This window comes from Stenella coeruleoalba (genome assembly GCF_951394435.1).
Source record: "Stenella coeruleoalba genome assembly, chromosome: 6".
Taxonomy (NCBI): Eukaryota; Metazoa; Chordata; class Mammalia; order Artiodactyla; family Delphinidae; genus Stenella; species Stenella coeruleoalba.
Genome location: NC_137151.1, coordinates 78014952 through 78034862, shown reverse-complemented (window position 1 = coordinate 78034862; position 19911 = coordinate 78014952). Strand labels below are relative to the sequence as shown.

General features: G+C 35.5%; 1 protein-coding gene across 1 annotated transcript in view; it reads left to right on the top strand.

Moving 5' to 3' along the window:
* Window positions 1–1062: 1062 nt before the first annotated feature.
* The window catches only part of NCKAP1 (NCK associated protein 1), a 99563-nt gene continuing 80714 nt past the window's right edge, over window positions 1063–19911 (top strand). The window contains exons 1-2 of the mRNA XM_079924861.1: window positions 1063–1313; window positions 17183–17293. Coding sequence (XP_079780987.1) covers window positions 1206–1313; window positions 17183–17293 — 219 coding nt within the window. The 5' untranslated portion in view covers window positions 1063–1205. The remainder of the gene's footprint in view (window positions 1314–17182; window positions 17294–19911) is intronic.

The following is a 19911-nucleotide window of genomic DNA, read 5'->3' as shown; positions in this document are numbered from 1 at the left end:
TGCTCACTTTTGGAACCACATCTAATATATTTGACCAGAGGGAGTAGCCTTCGGGTGTGACTGGGAGGAAATTGATCAGGAAAAAAGAAAAGAGAGATGGAAAAGTAGAATGCTCTCAAGAAGGGGTGGGATTTGGGGTGGAGGCCAGAAAAAAAAAAATGGGACCGTTCCTTCATTCATTGAACAAACATTTCTTTCTGCCTCCCACATGCCAGGGCCTCTTCTATTGGCGTCTTCTCCGGAAGGGTGATCCTCGTCGACAAATTCCAGATTCTGATTATCTCAGGAACTTGAGCTGCCCTCACTTCCGACCTCCTCTCTCACGAACTGCCTTGAGGCAGGAGAGTCAGGATGGGATGGGGAGGGAAAGAGAGGCGAGGCCCGCCTCGCAGAGCACATCTGCTGTGTTCAGCCGGGAACGTCTGTCAAGCAGTGGGAGGGAGAAGCGCATGGAGCCACCAGCCCACTCTCGGGAGAAACTCGCCAGAAAAACACCCGCCCTGCCCCCGCCCCACTCCTCCCCGCGGGCTTCTGGTGGTTTCTTTAGGGAGGTGGTGTGGAAAGGCAACTTTTGGGAACTTGAAGGAGAAGGGTGTGTGGCGAACAGAGAAACGTGACTTCATCAGGTTCCGACTTAGACTCCCCTGCCGGGCTCAGGGGCAGTGGGCGGGCCAGGCCGGGTCGAGACGGGTGTGGGGCCGAGGCCGCGTCCCGAGCGGCGGTAGCAGCGGAGCCGGGCGGGGAGGGCGAGGGCCCCCAGGCGCAGTTCTCTGTCCGGCCTCGCGGGGGCGCCGGCGCGGCCGATCAGGTGACCGAGCACTCGTCCCGGGCTGCGGGAAGCGGCCTCGTTCTCAGCCGCCGGAGACGACGCCGCCGCCGCCACACCTAGTGGAGGAGCCCGGGAAGGCGGCGCGGTGGGGGCTGGGGCGGAGAGCGCCGGGGGTGGGGACGGAAGGGCGGCGGGCGGAAGGCAGGAGGTTGCCGGGGCGCGGGCTGCTGAGGGGAAAGGGACCCCGAGGCGTCCGCCGCGGCTCGCTCTGTCACCGGCGCGGGTTAAAGGCGCGGGGGCCATGGGCGCGCTCCCCTGAGGCGGAGGTCGCGGGCGGGAGGGGAGGAGGCCCGACAGAGGTAGCTGCGGAGGCCGCGGTCCGGTGACTGGGCGCGAGGCGGCCGGCGGCGGCGGCGGCACCACCACCACCACCACCATGTCGCGCTCCGTGCTGCAGCCCAGTCAGCAGAAGCTGGCGGAGAAGCTCACCATCCTCAACGACCGGGGCGTCGGCATGCTCACCCGCCTCTACAACATCAAGAAGGTGCGCACGGGCCGGCGAGGCCGCGGCGGGGGCGGCGGGTGGGCTGAGGAGGGATGGAGAGCGGGGGAGGCCCGGGCGGTAGGGGCGGCGGGCGGCTCCCGGGACAGAAATCACCGCCTCGCGGCTGCAGGCCCGGCCGGGGTCGCCGGGATGCGCCGCGGCCTATTGCGGAGTCCCAGCGCCTCTCCTGCTGGCTCGCGGGCCGGCTAGGGGCGGAGAGGAGCCATTTCCCCGCTCCCAGCGGCCAGATCCGGCCGGCCCGGCGCGGGGTGAGGGGCGCCGCCGCCGCTCTCGCCCCCTCCTCGGCGCCCCGGCTCCCGGAACGGGCTCTACGGGAAAGAGAGGAGGGTGGGCGGGCGAGAGTCTAAGAGGGGGATAGGAAAACTTGGGTGTTCAATAACTGAGGTCGGATGGTAGGAACCTGGCGGAGATGGAAGCAGTTTTCTGTTTTGGGTTTGTTAAGTGTGGGAATGTGGGAAGGGAATGGCTAATCAGGATGAACCCCGCATCCCCTCCACTTTTGCCATTTTATTTTAGATTGCCAAATAAAAGCCATTAGAGAGCGTGTTGACGATTTGGAATTATTTCATTTTGAAGGTGGAGAGGAGGGGGAAGTGAGGGTGGAACCAGTTTTCTCCTGAAATACTTCTGGGTTGTGAGTCACTAGAACAGGAATAACAACCTTCTCTCCCTTCCCTCTTTACTCCTCCTCATCTTAGTTTTTCCAACCATGTCTGATAATACCAAAACATCATTTCTTAAAGTTCGGCGTCTATACAAAATAAAAACTGTGAATATGTTGCTATTACTGCTGATTTTATAGCGTATTCTGATAATTTGAGTAGATCTAGCTAATAGGCCCATTGAAAGTCTTTACGTGGCTTCAGCAGATTAAGGAATGAGGGGCTGAGTTGGAGTTAAGAAAAATAGATGTAAAGATAGAACAAATATTAATTTATCTTAGGAAAGAAAGACCAAAATCCTCTTTCTTTTAAGACAAAGTTAAAGTTTTAAATAATTTGATAAAGAGAAAGTTAAGATTTTTTGTGGCAATCTAGATCCTGACAGTTTCCAATGTGTATTTGATGTTATATCTTCGTAATTATTTTTGTTGGCTTTTTATTGCATCCTGAAGGTTTCTTTTTAGTTTAATCGTAGCAGTAGAGTTGTAGCCCTTGTGAATTAGGACTCCTGAAGAAAGAATATTTTAAAAAAATTCATACATGGGGTTGTGTAAAACTGACTTATTTGAACAATTTGATGTAGACACTGAATTCTAAAGGAGGAAAAACTGTCCTGGCTTAATAGTGGTAAATTTTGTGTAAAGATAGCTATGTTCCAGTCGCTTACCTGGACGTGAGGATTGGTTGACTTTAAACGCAGTGCAATCGGGATAGTAGCCTGTTCACTTTGTTACATTTTATGTGGCAGGAGCTCAGGGTCATTATAAAGAAACCCTCTGCATTTACCAATGAGCCTTGGTTGTAAATTTATGTAAATTAGGAATAATTTAATTTTAGATAGTATTACTTATAGGTTGTATTGACCAGAACTTTTTTGTGAAATTATGCTCCTTAACAAACTTGGAAATTGGTTCCTATATGCCCTTTGTGCAAAAAACGAGCAAGTCAAACATTACTAAAAGTTTCTAGACATGTGGTATTGTGGTTAAAGGAAATGGTTATGATGGTTTCCAGAAGAGGAAGTGAGAGTAACATCAAAAGTGATTTGGGTATTTGGGCAAAATACCTTTTTTTTAAAGCATTCATTGAACGTTTTTATGGCATAAATACAATCAAACTTTACATATTTCATCTTCATAAATGAAATAAGGTTGGACTAAATTCTAAGCATTTGAATGCTTATAATTCCAGTTCACTGCCTTTTCTCAAAAGCATATTTTTTTTTCACTTCCTGTTTTGAGAAACTCCAGGCTCTTGTATTATTAAACTAGTAAAATTTAAAATGAGTTGAATGTGATCATTATATCCAAGTGGCTAATATTTTGAATTATTGAAATGTTATATTTCAGCACTTAACGCATTTATAATTTCTTGAGAAATATTTTTCTACCTTGCTTGATTGTGAGTTCTCTCTGGGTGGGGACAGTGTTACTTATTTTTGAATTACTGGTACTTAGGGTCCTACCTGGTCCATGAGGCCTTCAGTTAGGACTTGTTGAAAAGGATGAATACATTATGTATAGTATATTTTATATATATGCAACATATATATGAATATGTGTATAATCTTGCTCTAGTTTTAATAGTAATAGCTTTTGCTCTGCTCTCCTTGTGTGATTTTGCATACACATACATCAGATGGATTTTGAATCTTTTGCCCTGTATAGAGTTGTCTGTAAAGGCTGGCATAGCTTCCTGGCTGGCTAGGATTGAAACATTTGTTCAAAAATCTTGCCAAAAAAGTGAGTGAGATCTGTTTACCATGTGTTTATAAGGTTCCTGCTGTTTACATTTTTATGACAGTATAAACCACATAATCTTTTCAATCTCTATCTCTTATACCTCAAAAAAAACTTCTACCGCATAATACGTGCCTGCCAGTCAATTATCACATTTTTATTAATGCATGTGTGCATTAGATTGTCTATCAGATCTGATTGCTCTGTTTCAATTGAAAGTCTGCAATGGCAATATTTTAGTGAGCATACACAGTGAAAAATACTTCAGTGACCTAAGTAAAATAACTTTTTAAGTTACTGTAATCAAGAGTAATAGGCTTTAATGCTTATTAGGGGAATGTAACATGGTTTCTGGAAAATGTTTTGCTTTTTTAAATAAAATTTCATCAACTGAAAATTTTTTGAGATCCTTATATGTACAGGTTATGAAAATTTTAAGGAATTTGTAGTCTAATCAGGGATGTAAGAACACATAAAGGAGGATTTTAGGAAAAAAAGGTGGTAGATAGTTTCACATTTAAATTTATTTGCATAATTCCTTAATTTTTTTAAAATTAAAAATATGTCTTCCCTTTTCTGGACCTAATAATGCTACTCACTTATATAGTGATTTTTAACATTTTCAGGCTACTTTTATATCTGCTACTATGGCATGGCAGGCAGTGTGGTGGTGGAAATAAAGTGTACTGGGCCAGAAGTTAGGAGACCTGCCTTCCAATGTTTCAGTCTGTCTCTGAGAGATTTGTAATACTGGGTAGGTGTCTTGACTTCCCTGAGCTTCATTTTTCCTCATCTGTAAAATGGGGGGAAATTAACTGTGAACGGAACACTAAAGTCTGTTCCAGCTCTGATTATGTTATCTTTCAAGTAGACATTAAGGCCTATTTTAAACAGGAACTGAGCTCAGTTTAGTTTTCCTTAATATAGGGATGGTAATGTGTGCTCTGCCTACTTTACAGAATTGTTTTTGTGAAGATAAAAGATAATAACAATGTGAAAACAGTTTAAAACTTCTCTGAATCTAAGATAGTATTTGTTTAGGAGTTTCAGTAACTTTTTGGGGCAACATTTGTTTCTCTGAAATAATTTACTACTGCTTAGCAAACACATATGCCGAAATTCCAACAGAAGACATTTTAGCTAACCTTAAAAATGTTTTTTTCTTGTTTACTCTTTCTTGTTTTTTCTATTTTTTCCTACACCATCACCAACATGAACTTGATAACAACGGATAACAAAAGGTATCAGTTAATACTTTCATATTTTTCATCTTGTTAAATTATTGCTTCAATTTTAAAGGATAGAAAAGGAGAAAAGACCTACCCAACTATCGCAAACTTCTTTTTAATGGTGTATTTTTGCAGGTTTCAATGTACTTTTACTTCTTTATTTGAGGAGTACTTTTTTCCCACAGTCTTCTCCCCGTGATTTTGGATGAATTTATTTCATGAGGAAAGAAATTAATAGAATAGCAGTGTAAAATTGCAAGTCTTTAGCTGGTATCTGCTTATCTAATGGAGGAAAAAAAATGTATGTGAAGGATGCAGTCGAGGTAAAGCGAGGGGAATCAGATTTAGTCTTCCCTTTCAGTGTTACGTTTCTCTTCATTTAGGGCCTTATTTTCTGTGTTGGTTGATCAGGAACAGAAACATGTTCCAAAGATTGGGATTCTGGCAAGTTGTAGACTAATAAACATTGTTAGTATGCATAAGATTTTTTTCCCCAGGGAGATTTCATTATCAAGATCCTTAAACGTGTTAAGAAGAAAACAGTCTCTTCATAAATCTGTATTTAAATAATATATATATTTACATAAACAAATCCTACTACATCTGTAACTTTCAAGGAAGCTGCTTGTAAAAAATGAAGATTTGATAATTCTGTTTCTTGTTATGCTGGATGGTAGGCTGAGGAGATTAAGGTCACTGAAAAATTGCATAGGAAAAAAAATTATTTTTTTAAGTGGCAGGGGTAGATTATCCATCTTGTGTTTCCTTTGTGGAATTGTTAGATAACTTAAATATTAATTTTTTTAATGATTATAAAAGGAATACAGGTTTATTGTCAAAAACTCAAACATGACTTCAAAAATTCTCTGCCTGCTCATCTCCCACTTTTAAAAATAAGCTGTATATGGTTAAACAATTTTCTGTACAAATGCTGACATATGTGCATGCATATTTTGTATTATGATTCAATTAGGTTCTTTCCAAAAATAAAATTGAGGAAGCAGCATGGTACAGTTTATATATCAATGAAATTAGGGTTCTTAATCTATTGCTAGTATACTTATATTTTAAGAAAATTACAGGGATGGACATATTTATCTAGCTACATCCAATGTGTTAAAAATGAGTGGAGCCAGATGAGAAAGTGTGTCAGTATTGAAAATTCTTGTCCTTAACTGGCTAGGATGATTAAAAATTTAATTTGTATTCTTCGATAATTTACTAGCAGTGTTACTGTTAAGTAAAATTCTAACAATAATTTCAGATCACGTTCAGTAGATGTACATTTTATGTGTTAGAACTAAATAGTTTTATCTCTTTATTGTTCAACAAAAATAAGGTGTAATAAAAGTAATGCTAGCTGCTATTTATTGAGACTCTATTATATGCTAAATTAAAAAAAATTTTTTTCTTCATAGATCTGTGATGTAGGTACCTATTCTATAGATAAAGCAATTGAATTTGGAGAATTAAATTTGCCCAATTCTTACTTTAAAAAATAAGAATTGGATTGGCACCTTTCTTTCTTAACCCCTAAGTCTGAGCTCTTAATTTATTTTTGCCATTAGATTTATAGTCATTAGTGAAATTTTCGTGGTAGACATAATTAGATTTTGAATACACAATAACCTTAAAGAAATATGCAGTTATATTACAGAAATAATTTTCCTCTTAGACTACTTTTGTATGAACTTTGTACGGATTTGTTATGAAAAGATCATTGAGATCATAATTATCAGTATACCAGTGATTATTAAAGACTTCTGTTTAGCTTCGTAATGTATTAAAATGAGAAATAGTTTAGAATTAGGAAATTTAAAATTCAGTTTATTAGCATTTTTGAGAACATGTATTTTGTATTTACATTTCATATTATATGCATTTTTCCTTTGTGATTATTTCTAATATTTAGTTCATGACATATTAAAATATACAAACTGAAAGGACTGACCATACAAGTAATACTAAGAAAACTAACAGGAAATTTTGCTTTAAACTGGGGGTAGAATATATATAAAGCAGGAAGGAAGGTGTAAGCTCAAAGAAACAGTGAAATAGCATTTATCTTCCTTAATTTTAAGGACGCATACAATAATTTCCTCATTGCAGATATTCTATCTTTAATTTTGAGATTTTAAATATACTTTTTCATTTTATATTTTGATTTCTGAAGTCAAATGGTAACAGTTTTTTCATTGAAAAACCCTGCATGAATTATAAGAAATGCAATTAAGAAAGTGTAACCAGTAAGTGTGTTTCTTTCTGTCTTGGAGTTTACAAAAATAGCAGTATTCTTTTCTATTCCCAAGGCATGTTTTTCTGTTGACTGTTTTTAATATTGTCTTTATTAGTAAATGTAAAATCTTAACTTTGATCCTATTAAAAATTTGCAGTACTGTAATTATTAGATTTTGATTTACTTAATCTGACAGTGATGAGAGAATCTCCTACTTAATCATTTCGTCACATACTATTGTACTGACATGTTTTACTTAAATAAGTTAATAAGCTCTTGAAGTGTTAGTTTGTCTATGTTGTTCAATTCCACTTGCAGTGACATAAACATCTTCTTGAGAATTGAATGGTAATTAGTAACTTTTATTTGAATCTTTAACATCTTTAATAATGAATTTTGAAATATATAATGGGTTAAAGGTTTCAAAGGAATCTCTTGTTTTAAGTAAAAGAGCCTGTACTGGAAAAACTTTCTTACTGCACAGTTGATTATTTTAGATATTTGACAGTAATAAACCTGTGTCTTTAAAACTATTTTATAAGTCACATGAACTATTCTTTTAGTCAGTACCAAAAACTGGGAGTTTCCTTTTCATTCATTCATTTACTCTTCATTTATTGAATGTCTTCCTGGACACTAGGGAAACAGATAAATTAAGATACAGTTTCCAATGCCAAGAAATTCATATTGTAGTGGGTGAGAGAGATGTATAGATAACTAACTAAAAAACAGTGTTTAAGTGTGGTTGTGGGTGTCTTGAAAAGTGAGTTAAAGATTCCTGTCTGGGAGAGATGGGAACAAGAGTTAGTGACTTTTGTGCTTGGTTTTGAAGTATGAATAGAAACTTTAGCTGGGCAGTGACAAGGAGTAGCCAGCCAGTCATTATTCAAGATTTCAGACATTTTTTCAGTGGAGTATATAAAGATACAAAATATAAAGTTATAAAATCCCCTAGTAATATCTAATGTCCTTCTTGCTGGTATATAGCCTCTAAACTTCTCTGTTATTTTCCCATACTTGTAGCATATTCTGTGGATTGAGAGGGCTAGATTCTAGGTAAAGCTCTGATCCTTTATTTTATTTTTTTTTTTTAACTTTGGACAAGTTGTTTAGTCTTTCTGAATTAGGGTTTCTTTATTTAGAAATTGAGGGGACCAGTGGTTCTTAGTCAGGGATACACAATATAATCATTTTAGAAGGTTTTTAAAAATACATATATCTGGGTCATGACCCAAACCTACTGAATAAGAAAAAGCCCCTGAAGTGGTTTTGATGTTAAGAACCACTAAAATAAGTAAAGTGTAACTTCTTAATACTTCTGATTTCTTTTTCTGATAATCGTTCGCTATAATGATTTAATTTTGTTTTTTGGGGATAACTAAATTTCTGTAATGCTAAGCTGCACGTAGACCCTATACTAGCAAAACCATCTATAGGGTACTTATTTGCTCTCAGCTTCTCTTATGCTTCAAGTTATATTTTTTGGTTTTCTAAGCCGTAGTAGTCTTATTGATTCTAATTCTTGCAATCTTAGATATTCCAGTTTTCCCACATTTGTGGAATACTCTTTAATTAGCCTTATAAGGTTGAGAATTAAATGAGTTAATTCACATAAAGTGCTAGTGTAGTGCCTGGCACAAGAGTAAGAAGTGAATAAATGTTAGCTATTAGTTCTACTTCTGGGGCTTGAAACATAGTGGACATTTACTAAGTGTTCATTTTTTTTCTATTAATGCAGCTCAAGACCACCTTTAGGAAACATTTCTTAATTATTCCTTTTTACTGTCTGATATTATAGTTTGATGTCTACTTACTGCTAATACAAAATAACTATTTGTACTTCAGAAGTATGTTTCTCAGCAGTCCTTTAAAGAGCAACTTCTTTAGAGTAGTAAAAATGTGGCCAGATATAACACTTTTAAAAAACTATAACAGAATGCCTTTGTTTATAAACTGAAATGTTTCTGTATATGAGAAGCTGAAAAATGTTTGAGAACAAGGACATAGACATCTTCTTGAGAATTGAATGGTAATTAGTAACTTTTGAGTCATTAAAATGTTTAACAGTGAATTTTGAAATATATAATGCATTGAAATATTTCTTAAGTTTATGGTTTTCCCAGAACCTGTGCTTAGGAAACAGTAATCATAATTTATATACCTTTAAATCTGCTACTGTTGACTCTAATTAAGAGGTAATGTATAAAATTACATTAATTCTAAAGCATTTCTAATAATTTCAGTATACTTTCCTATCAAGCTTCTTAATCCAAACTGTAGAAGTGGGTTACTTCTTTTTCCTTCCTTTTTTTTTTTTCACCTACCCCAGCTCAAGGGGGAAATTGAAAGCAGATTGGTTGGGCAAAATATAGGTGATACAAATGAGGGGAAAAAATGGAAAATTAATCAGTAATAATAGAATTTGAAGCTTGTTTTGGTCTTGATAGATTTTCCAATACTTACTGGAAAATTTCACACCGTATTTCATTATTTTTAAAATTAGAAAATAAAAGAATTTTACACAAGTTCCTTTTATGGTCCATGATCTTATTGGGTCCATTTTTCCTCTAGGCATTAATTTCAATTTGCTGAAGACTCAAGGGAGAATCTTTGTCCCTTTATGCCTTCAATTTTGCAAAGCCTGCTTTAAAACAGGTTTATTATTTCTTGTTTATTGAGTAAAAGTTAAATTCCTCTTTCTAGCATAAATTGGTTACATTTTGTATTTTTCTCCTCTTTCCTGATATGATTCAGATGAGGTTAATTTCTTTCCTATGCTCTCAAAAATAGCATTCTCACTCTGATCCCTGGGATTTTGTTCATGGTCTTTTCAATTAAGTTATTATATTAAAAGAATCGTTTTGTTCTGTAGTATTTTGGCAAAGGAATGTGTTTTATTGCTGAGTTAGACTAGAAATTAAAAAATAAAACTTATTGAAATCATAGGAATTTTCCTTTAATAGTGATTACTCCAATAAAAGTTTTGAGCAGCTGAGGTATTGAAAGAAGGGAACTTTTTTTTTTTTTTTTTTTTTTTGCTGTACGCGGGCCTCTCACTGCTGTTGCCTCTCCCGTTGCGGAGTACAGGCTCCGGACGCGCAGGCTCAGCGGCCATGGCTCACGGGCCTAGCTGCTCCGCGGCATGTGGGATCTTCCCGGAGCGGGGCACGAACCCGTGTCCCCTGCATCGGCAGGCGGACTCTCAACCACTGCGCCACCAGGGAAGCCCTGGAACTATTTTTGTATACATTTTTGGGAGCATATATTTTTATTTTTTAAATTTATGTATTTTTAATTAATTTTTTGGAGTATAGTTGATTTACAATATTGTGTTAGTTTCTGCTGTAGAGCAAAGTGAATCAGTTTTACATACACATATATCCACTCTTTTTTAGATTCTTTTCCCGTATAGGTTATTACAGAGTATTGAGTAAAGTTCCCTGTGCTATACAGTAGGTTCTTTTTAGTTATTTATTTTTTATATAGTAGTGTGTATATGTCAATCCCAGTCTCCCAATTTATCCCTCTCTCCTTTCCCCCTTGGTAACCATAACTTTGTTTTCTACATCTGTGACTTTCTGTTTTGTAAATAGGTTCATTTGTACCATTTTTTTAGATTCCACATATAAGCGATACATCTTTGATATCATATGATATGATATCATATCTTTGTCTTACTTCACTCAGTATGACAGTCTCTGGGTCCATCCATGTCACTGCAAATGGCATTATTTTGTTCATTTTATGACTGAGTAATATTCCATCGTATATATGTACCACTTCTTTAACCATTCCTCTGTTGATGGACACTTAGGTTGCTTCTATGTTCTGGCTATGGTGAGTAGTGCTGCAGTGAACATTGCAGTGCATGTATCTTTTTGAATTATGGTTTTCTCCGGATATATGTGCAGGAGTGGGATTGCTAGATCGTATGGTAGCTCTGTTTTTAGTTTTTCAAGGAACCTCCATACTGTTCTCCATAGTGTATGTACCAATTGACATTCCCACCAACAGTGTAGGAGGGTTCCCTTTTCTCCACACCCTCTCTAGCATTTATTGTTTGTAGATTTTTTGATGATGGCCATTCTGACTGGTGTGAGGTGATACCTCATTGTAGTTTTGATTTGCATTTCTCAATTAGTGATGTACAGCATCTTTTCCTGTGCTTTTTGGCCATCTGTATGTCTTCTTTGGAGAAATGTCTGTTTCGATCTTCTGCCCATTTTTTGATTGGGTTTTGTGTTTTTGATATTGAGCTGGGAGCATATGTTTTTATTTTTATTTATTTTTTTAAAAAATTATTTATATATCTATTTGTATCTTTGGCCGCGTTGGGTCTTTGTTACTGCACGTGGGCTTTCTCTTGTTGCGACAAGCAGAGATTACTCTTCATTGCTCTGCGCAGGCTTCTCATTGCAGTGACTTCTCTTGTTGCGGAGCATGGACTCTAGGCACGCAGGCTTCAGTAGTTGCAGCACGCGGGCTCAGCAGTCGCAGCATGTGGGCTTCAGTAGTTGCAGCGTGCAGGCTCAGTAGTTGTGGTGCACGGGCTTAGTTGCTCCGCAGCATGTGGGATCTTCCTGGACCAGGACTCAAACCTGTGTCCCCTGCATTGGCAGGCAGATCCTTAACCACTGTGCCACGAGGGAAGTCCATGGGAGCATATGTTTTTATTTATTTATTTATATTATTATTATTATTTAAATTTATTTTATTTTTTGGCCGTGTTGGGTCTTCGTTGCTGTGCATGGGCTTTCTCTAGTTGCGGCGAGCAGGGACTGCTCTTCGTTGCGGTGCGTGGGCTTCTCGTTGTGGTGGCTTCCCTTGTTGCGGAGCACGGGCTCTAGGTGCGCGGCTTCAGTAGTTGTGGCGCGTGGGCTCAGTAGTTGTGGCGCACGGGCTTAGTTGCTCTGCGGCATGTGGGATCTTCCTGGACCAGGGCTTGAACCCGTGTCCACTGCATTGGCAGGTGGATTCTTAACCACTGTGCCACCAGGGAAGTTGGAGCATATGTTTTTAAATAAGTGTTTTTAGTGTTTTGGAATCTTTGGGTACTCAGAGTTAACTGTAAAACCCTGAGCAAGTCACTGAATTTCAGATGCTCCTTTCCTCTCTGTTGAGTGATGGTTTAGATAATTTCTAAACCAAGGTGTTTTGCACGCAACAGCAACCCAGTAAATGTTCCTTTTACTCTCTACTCTTGTGTCTTTATTGTTTTCCTTTTTAATGATTGTTGCTTAATCTCTTATGAATAGAGAGAGGACTATCTCTATGTATATATATTTTTAACATTGTGGTAAGGCAGTTTTTGAAAAACTACGTAACATTAACCATATGAAGTTAAGCTGTGGTACATAATCTATATTGAGACAATCTGAGGAAAGGCCTTGGGAAGGAATTTTGGTGGTAGATTGGCAGAAAGATTTGTTTTAAAGTCATATTTAAAATTACATAAAGTCTGATCTTGAGGTTTCTAATCAAAGATGTTTATTTTGTGCCCCTAATAGAATATTATGTGGTTCTTTGAAACATCTTTGTTCTTTATTTTGGGTAATAATGTTATATTTGTGTTTTGTGAAAAAACGAATTAGGAAATACTGAATTGACAATACTGACATTGAATTGGTTACCTGGAAAATCTTATTTTGATAATTGGGAACTCACTATAGATATCCAGGTGTTTTGAAAAGTTTTACTTAAAAAAATAGAATTGTTTAAAAGTTATAAGTACTTGTGGGCCAGGCACCTGAAATAAGTACTTTATGTGCATTTTGTCTTTAAAAAATCTGAACAGTCTACCCTATGAAGTAGGTAGTAATAGTATCCTCAGTTTATGGGTTAGAGTACTGAGGCTTAGGTTAAGCAACTTGCCTAAGGTCATATGGGTTGTGATCCACTTAGAGACAAGAGTTGTTAATTATTATGTTTAACAGTATTTCCTTTAACACTTGTGTAATTTTATCTGCCACATTAGTCTTAACTTTGTTGAATTTAAAGATAATTAGAATATTCATGGGAAATAAAGTTCCAATTCTGAAAACTGGAAATTTAAGTATATAAATATTTAAATTTGCTTTAGATCTTCTGGGATTTTAAATTACAGTATTTTATGCATTATGAAATCATGCTGAGTCAAGATAAAGTAAAACATAAGGTTTTAGTGTGGTGCTTTTTAAAAAAATTCTGTAGTTCAGATATAGTTTCCTTTTTGTCTGGTGAAATAGCCCTTTTAGCCAGTTATGCAAAAAACTTTTTATTGTAGGGCTATTAAGATTCAGGGGTTTAGACACAGTTTTGCCCTCTACTCACCTTTTCTTTTTTTGGGGGTGGGGGGCAGGGGCGGCGGTTTGCAGGTTAGAAGTACTCAAGAGTTTTATGTAATTGAATTGGTAATTTATTAAACCTTTTGATTCAATCTTTTTGGTAGCGTTTCTGGAATGTATTAGTCTAAAATGAATTGATAACTATAGTAGTCTATATCATTTTCTTAAATCTGCTATTTCAAAGGGCGTTACTTTTAAGAATGAAAGATTAATTTTGTGTAATATTGTTATTGCAGTAAGATAGGGTTTTAGGTGTATCAAGTGCAGGCTGTGTTCTTAAAATATAAGTTGTTATCTTATGATTCCTTTGTCCTCAATGTCATCAAAATGAAATTTTTGAGTTAGAGTGGGAAAGAAGATTAATCTTTATAAAACAAGACATCTGGTTAGTTGGAATTTTGCTGTACTCTTTCAGTATAGTAGGACATTCTTCTTAACTAAATTATTCAGTATGGCTCTTTGCCAAGATGTACTTACCTAGATGACCTTGGGCAAGTTACTTAACCTAAGCCTCAGTATTCTAACCCATAAACTGAGGATACTGTTATTACCTAGGTACTTTTAGTAGGGTTTTATTTTCTTCTTGCACTTTTTTTGGCCGGAGTATTTGCAAGTGTCTGTATGGGTGTTAAGTAAATAAATCAAGTAGGTTGATTTCAGAAAAAAATAAAATGTGCCTAGTACTTCCGTATAGTGTCTATTAATCTTATATTTTTTATTGGCCTTTTTTGAGTGCTTGTGGTATACCAGATACCTTTAAGAATTCTGCTCATGTACACACATACAGACACTCATGTAATGGGCTTAAAACCTTTTTGTGTACATTGTAATTATTATCATGTAATTAACAGATGAAGAACCTGAGGCACAGAAAATCACTTGGTTATATTACCGTTAGGAGCCAGGATTTGAACATGGACAGCCTATATCCATGTTTTTAACTACTAGGCTAATCTTTTTCTATAAGTAAAACAAATTTAGCATGTTTAGACTTGGAGTAAATAAAGAAATAAGTGATTGGGGGAAGGAGTTGTAGTCATTATTACTAGTTCTGTATACTCTGATAAAGACTATTCTGTGGTTACTATTCATATGAGACTTTTACTTAGGTAATTATAATTATAGCTATTATTAACAACAGTTAACATTTTTAGAGCACTATGTGCCAGTCCTTTTGCTAAATACTGTACATAGCTTATCTGTCTTTTAATCCTCATAATTAACTCTATGAGGTAAGTACTGATGTCCCCATTTACACGTGAAGAAACTGAGATTAGGAGATGTTATGTAATATAGTCAAGGTTCGATGGATAGTAAGTGATGAAAATTGAAATTCAGCCAGTGTTATTCCAGAGTCTGTATTCTTAATGTTTATGGCATACTGCCTCCCAGTGTAGTTTGTTTAGTTATGGCTCACTGAGTAGTGTGGAAAAAGATAAATTAATTCCAAGGAAGGACTATATAACCATTTATTTTTCCATGAAATTCCATTCTTTATGTTTTCAGTGTAATAAGGAAGAGCCATTCATATATAGATATATGTTTAATTACTTGATTAAATTCTTACATAATTTGTGATCATTGGAAATGGGTGTGATAGTCTATCATATTTTCATTTGTTGATTGCACTAATATTGTTAGGATGGATAACTGAATTTTTAAGTAATTAGAGTATGAAAGATAATACATATCATTTAAAAAGAATTTGGAATCACTTTGGGATTCTTCACGGCCTCAGGCATGTTTATGAAACTTGCTTTTCATTTTATCATTGATATAAGGAAATGCTAATATGTAACTATTTCTATTGGGACAAATTCTTAGTTATGTGGTTCTTAGTTATTCTTTATAGTATAATATTTTTGGGGGAAGTAGATTAATTGGAAGATTAATTTATGAGAAATAATATTTTAAGCAAATGATAGTCTGAGGAAAAGTCAGATATATTTTAATATTTATGATGTTGAAATGGAATTTACAAAATAGCCTCTTATTGGTGTGGTTAAGGATTACAAAGTTCTAAATTTCTTATCTAATTATGTTTGAGAATTAAGATAATTCTTATTGCATTCCTATTTCCATTTGGAAAATATAGGAATGTTTGCATTGATTTTTATACTTTGGCTTGGAAAGGAGTTAGTTGATATTTGAAAAATAGTTTTAATTTGAGCTGAAGTGCAAAAGTCATCCAATAACGATTTATTTTTATTCTTGGCTACCGTTTCTTTTTAAGGTATGTAAAATTTCACTGATGGTTTTGTTCCTGTTTTTATAGTTGCATGTAGTCTTTATTTTTCCTTCTAGTATTATTTTAAGTTGATTTAGAAAGAGCACCAAGAAAGTGACATGGTTGTACACCTACACAGTAGTATTTAAATATATATAAATAATATAAACTCTATAAATCTATTGTATACTAAAATTTGCTACTTAAAATACCTTTAAAATTATAGCACCATACAGTTCTCATCTTGTTTTGTTATTCATAGTCTGCAGTGCATAAGTTCTCTACTGAAACGTGTGTCATAGTTTGACAATCATTGTTTACAAGTAATTTTCTCTCTTTTTATTACAATGCTTCCCCAGCAAGGACAAGTTTGGAAGGTTTGCAAAGCTTTTCACCTTCCCTCTGCCCGCTTGCCCGCTTTCAGATCAGTTTCATGTTTCATAACTTCTCTTTCTGCAATCCACAACATAGCCATAGTGAATGATGAAAAAACATTAAATTGCAAAACTGTATTTCTTCACACATAATAGTTAACTTTTCAAAGGACACATCCTCTTTAAAATGCAATAAAAAGAAGTTAAGTAAGAATGTTATAATTTTAGTAATTCCCTAAGAAATAGCATCTCACTAGAAAGCAGTTAATTAAATGTCACAGAATGAAACTGAACAGTATTGAAGATTATTCTGTATTGCTCATAGTTCAGATAAAAAGTTCTTTCTAATAATAATACCTTACATTTGTACAATGATTTACAGTTTACTAGAGAGAATGCTGTACTGCTGATGTGGTCAAAATGTAAACATTTCCATTTGTTCTGTGTTTAAGAGATATAGAATAGGTATAGATTTCATTGTTTGAAGTGCTGCTGGTATGATGGAAACCAATGTTGTAACTCAGATGTTCAGAGGAACAGGCAACACAGCTTTAGTGCTGTAAAGACAATTTTAGCAGCTTCCAGTTCTTTTGAACTAGGGCTCTTGTATTAAAATGTTTAAAGTGAATGAGGAAAACATTTTGGAAGAGACATTTAAACATAAGCTTTTATTATATAACACGTAGAAAGAAACATTTCCAGTACTCTACTGAATATTTAATTTTGTAATATTTTAATAGCTTCAAATGAATACAATCCTACCTCAAACCAAGAATTTCTTTTTCTTTTTCTTTTTTTTTTAGGTTTGAGCTTTTTCCTTCACTGCTGTTCTGCGCTAACTGCTTTGAAACTTTCCATGCATTTTTTTCAGTAGAAGAACATCTCTGTACTGTCTCCCATTGCATATTTCAGCTGTGACAATCCCTGCACTTTGCCTATTCATTTTGTCACCTGCTCACCAAAAACAAATATCTCCTTAATTTCTGATTACAGATTTGCTATTATTCCTTGGTTTTAGAAGAAGGATGCATTTCACTTTTATTACTGTTGTTTTATAGGCTTGTGGAGACCCCAAGGCAAAACCATCCTACCTTATTGACAAAAACCTGGAATCTGCTGTGAAATTCATAGTCAGAAAATTCCCTGCTGTAGAAACCCGCAACAACAATGTAAGTCATTTAAATTTTTATATTACTTGATTTTAGCCATCTGTATTGGAAGTAGTGGTCAGTATAATGCTTGAAGTAGCTGTTATTTATCTACTTTATATTTAGACATACAAATTGCATACATTGATTAAGGGCTTTTAGAGATAATATTCTTATCTCTAAACTGGAAAAAAAATGAGCTACATTGCCATTTTATTATAGAAAACATAAGATCTTAACTTCTTATATACACTTATTACCTTTCAAATTGCAACAAAGAGTAAGGTAATAGATACATGTGTATTTCAAATATTTGCATGACTAGTTGGGGAGTGTTTTCTTATAGTCATAGACTTAACTGTCTTGAAGTTAGAAAATGTCTTCATAGGGCTTGTATTGTTTTTAGTAATTAGCTGTGTTTAGCTTTAAAATGTATTTGTTTCTCTAGTTTTTTTTATAATTGAGAAAAACATTTTTGAAAAATAATATAACAAGCTGATGGTGTTAGGATCTTTATTATCCCATATTACTTTTCTCTGATGGGAAAATTTTTCATAGTACTCTATTGAAATATTTAGTCTTCCCAATATGTTCACATATCTTTTGGTAATTACTTATAATAACTGCTATGAATAACTAATTTTAGGAAATTGGAGTTATTTTTCACCTTGCTGTGGCCTTTTCATTTAAATTTTGTTGACTTGGAGTCTTTCTGCATGTCTTCTCTTTTTCCTTTATTTTTTTCTTTGATAGTCTTATGTTATAATTCTTGCTATCTCTTTTTCTTAATGTACAAACTTAGTCTAGAAATTTCCTCTTACATGTGATTTCCCTACTTCTAAGAAGCTCTGCTTAAGAAATATTTTGTCATCTTTTGGTTTCCTCAAATCATGTATGTTCATTGAAGATTTGTATTAGCCTGTTGATTCATCTTTCACTTAAAAATATTTTAATATAGAGGAAAAATACCAGTCACAATTAACAAAATACATCTGATAAAGTGCTTTTTAAAGAATTAATTTTAAAAAGTTTTTATGTTTTTTGTGAGTATGGGTTAATAGAAGTCTTTCTTTGTTTCACAGAAGATTGTGTTTTATCATTGGTATATTAAGGTATCACAATTAGTTCCTGATTACAAGTGAGTGATTCAAAGCACATATCCTTAAGAACACTGTTATTTGTGTGGAGAACTCTTTTTTAGTTATTGACATTAATTAGCTAACTCATCTGAGAGATTATGTACTCACTCTAAATTAAAGAGATTTTATAATAAAATCTGTCTTATGTTTAATTTCATATACACTTCTCTTTTTCATGGCTCAAAATCTCTGTGATATGAGCTCTTCAGAGAATCTTTTCAGTTTAATTTATATACATATATATGTAAATTTCTGTGTGAGAATGAGCATTTTCTTAGAAAATTAGCAAGATCTGATTAAATATATATTCACTGTTTCATAACAGTAAAATTTTTTGTTAAAGAATAAATAGAGAATCTTTGTTCTTGATTTGCTGGGCAAGCTGTTTACAATAATGCTGTTGGGGGGTTTTTTTTGCTTGTTTGTTTTTTAATACTTTTACTTACCTTTTTAACTTTTGCAGTACAAAATTGATTTTTTAAATAACAGCTTTATTGCAATATGATTTACATAGCATGCAGTTCACCCATTTAAAGTATACAATTCAGTGGGTTTTAGTATCTCCACACAGTTGTGCATCCAATGCCACAATCAATTTTAGAACATTTTCATCATCCCCCTAAGAAAGTCCAGACCCAGTAGCAGTCACTCCTGCCAACATCCACCCTCCCCTGCCCCCAACCCTAGGCAAACATGAATCTGCTTTCTGTATGCCTGCCTATCCTGGAGATTTTATATAGAGTCAAATAACATGTCTTTTTTGACTGGCTTCTTTCACTTAGTGTAATGTTTTCAGTCTATTCAAGTTGTAGCATGTATCAGTACTTCATTTCTTTTTATTGCCAAAAAATATTCCATTGTGTGGGTATATCACATTTTATTTATCCATTCATCAGTTGATGAATGCTTGAGTTGTTTCTGCTTGACTATTATGAATAATGCTGCTACGAATATTTGTGTAAAAGTTATGTGGACATATGTTTTTTATTTCTCTTGGATATATACCTAGGAGTGGAATTGCTGGGTCATGTGATAATTCTATGTTTAACCTATAAAATCAATTATACAACGTTGTTGAATGTTATGACTACTTGTAGAATGTACTCTGGTTGTTTTGTTTGCAAAGTCTGAGTTCTGTCATATGGTCTTTACAACTATTCTATGTAATGCTATTCTTTTTTTTTTTTAACCTCCTGAAGCACTGCGTAGTTTTTGAGTATTTGTGAAGTTTTGTGATCTTATTTTGATTTGGGCCTGCTAAAATCCTTTGAGAAGTTCCTAGCCAGTTTAGGTTAGGAAATGAGAAGTGAGGAGTTTAGTTTTATTGTTATATTTAATTCTAGAGAAATAGTTAATAGAAGCTTAAGGACAGGGAATGACAGTAGCATCTCGTATTGATAGGAGCTTGCAGATTTCTGGCTACTAAAGCACACTGAAGAAATAGTATTGATATCACAGTTGGTTTTTTTCTTTCTTATTCCTTACTCTTTTCTTATTCTT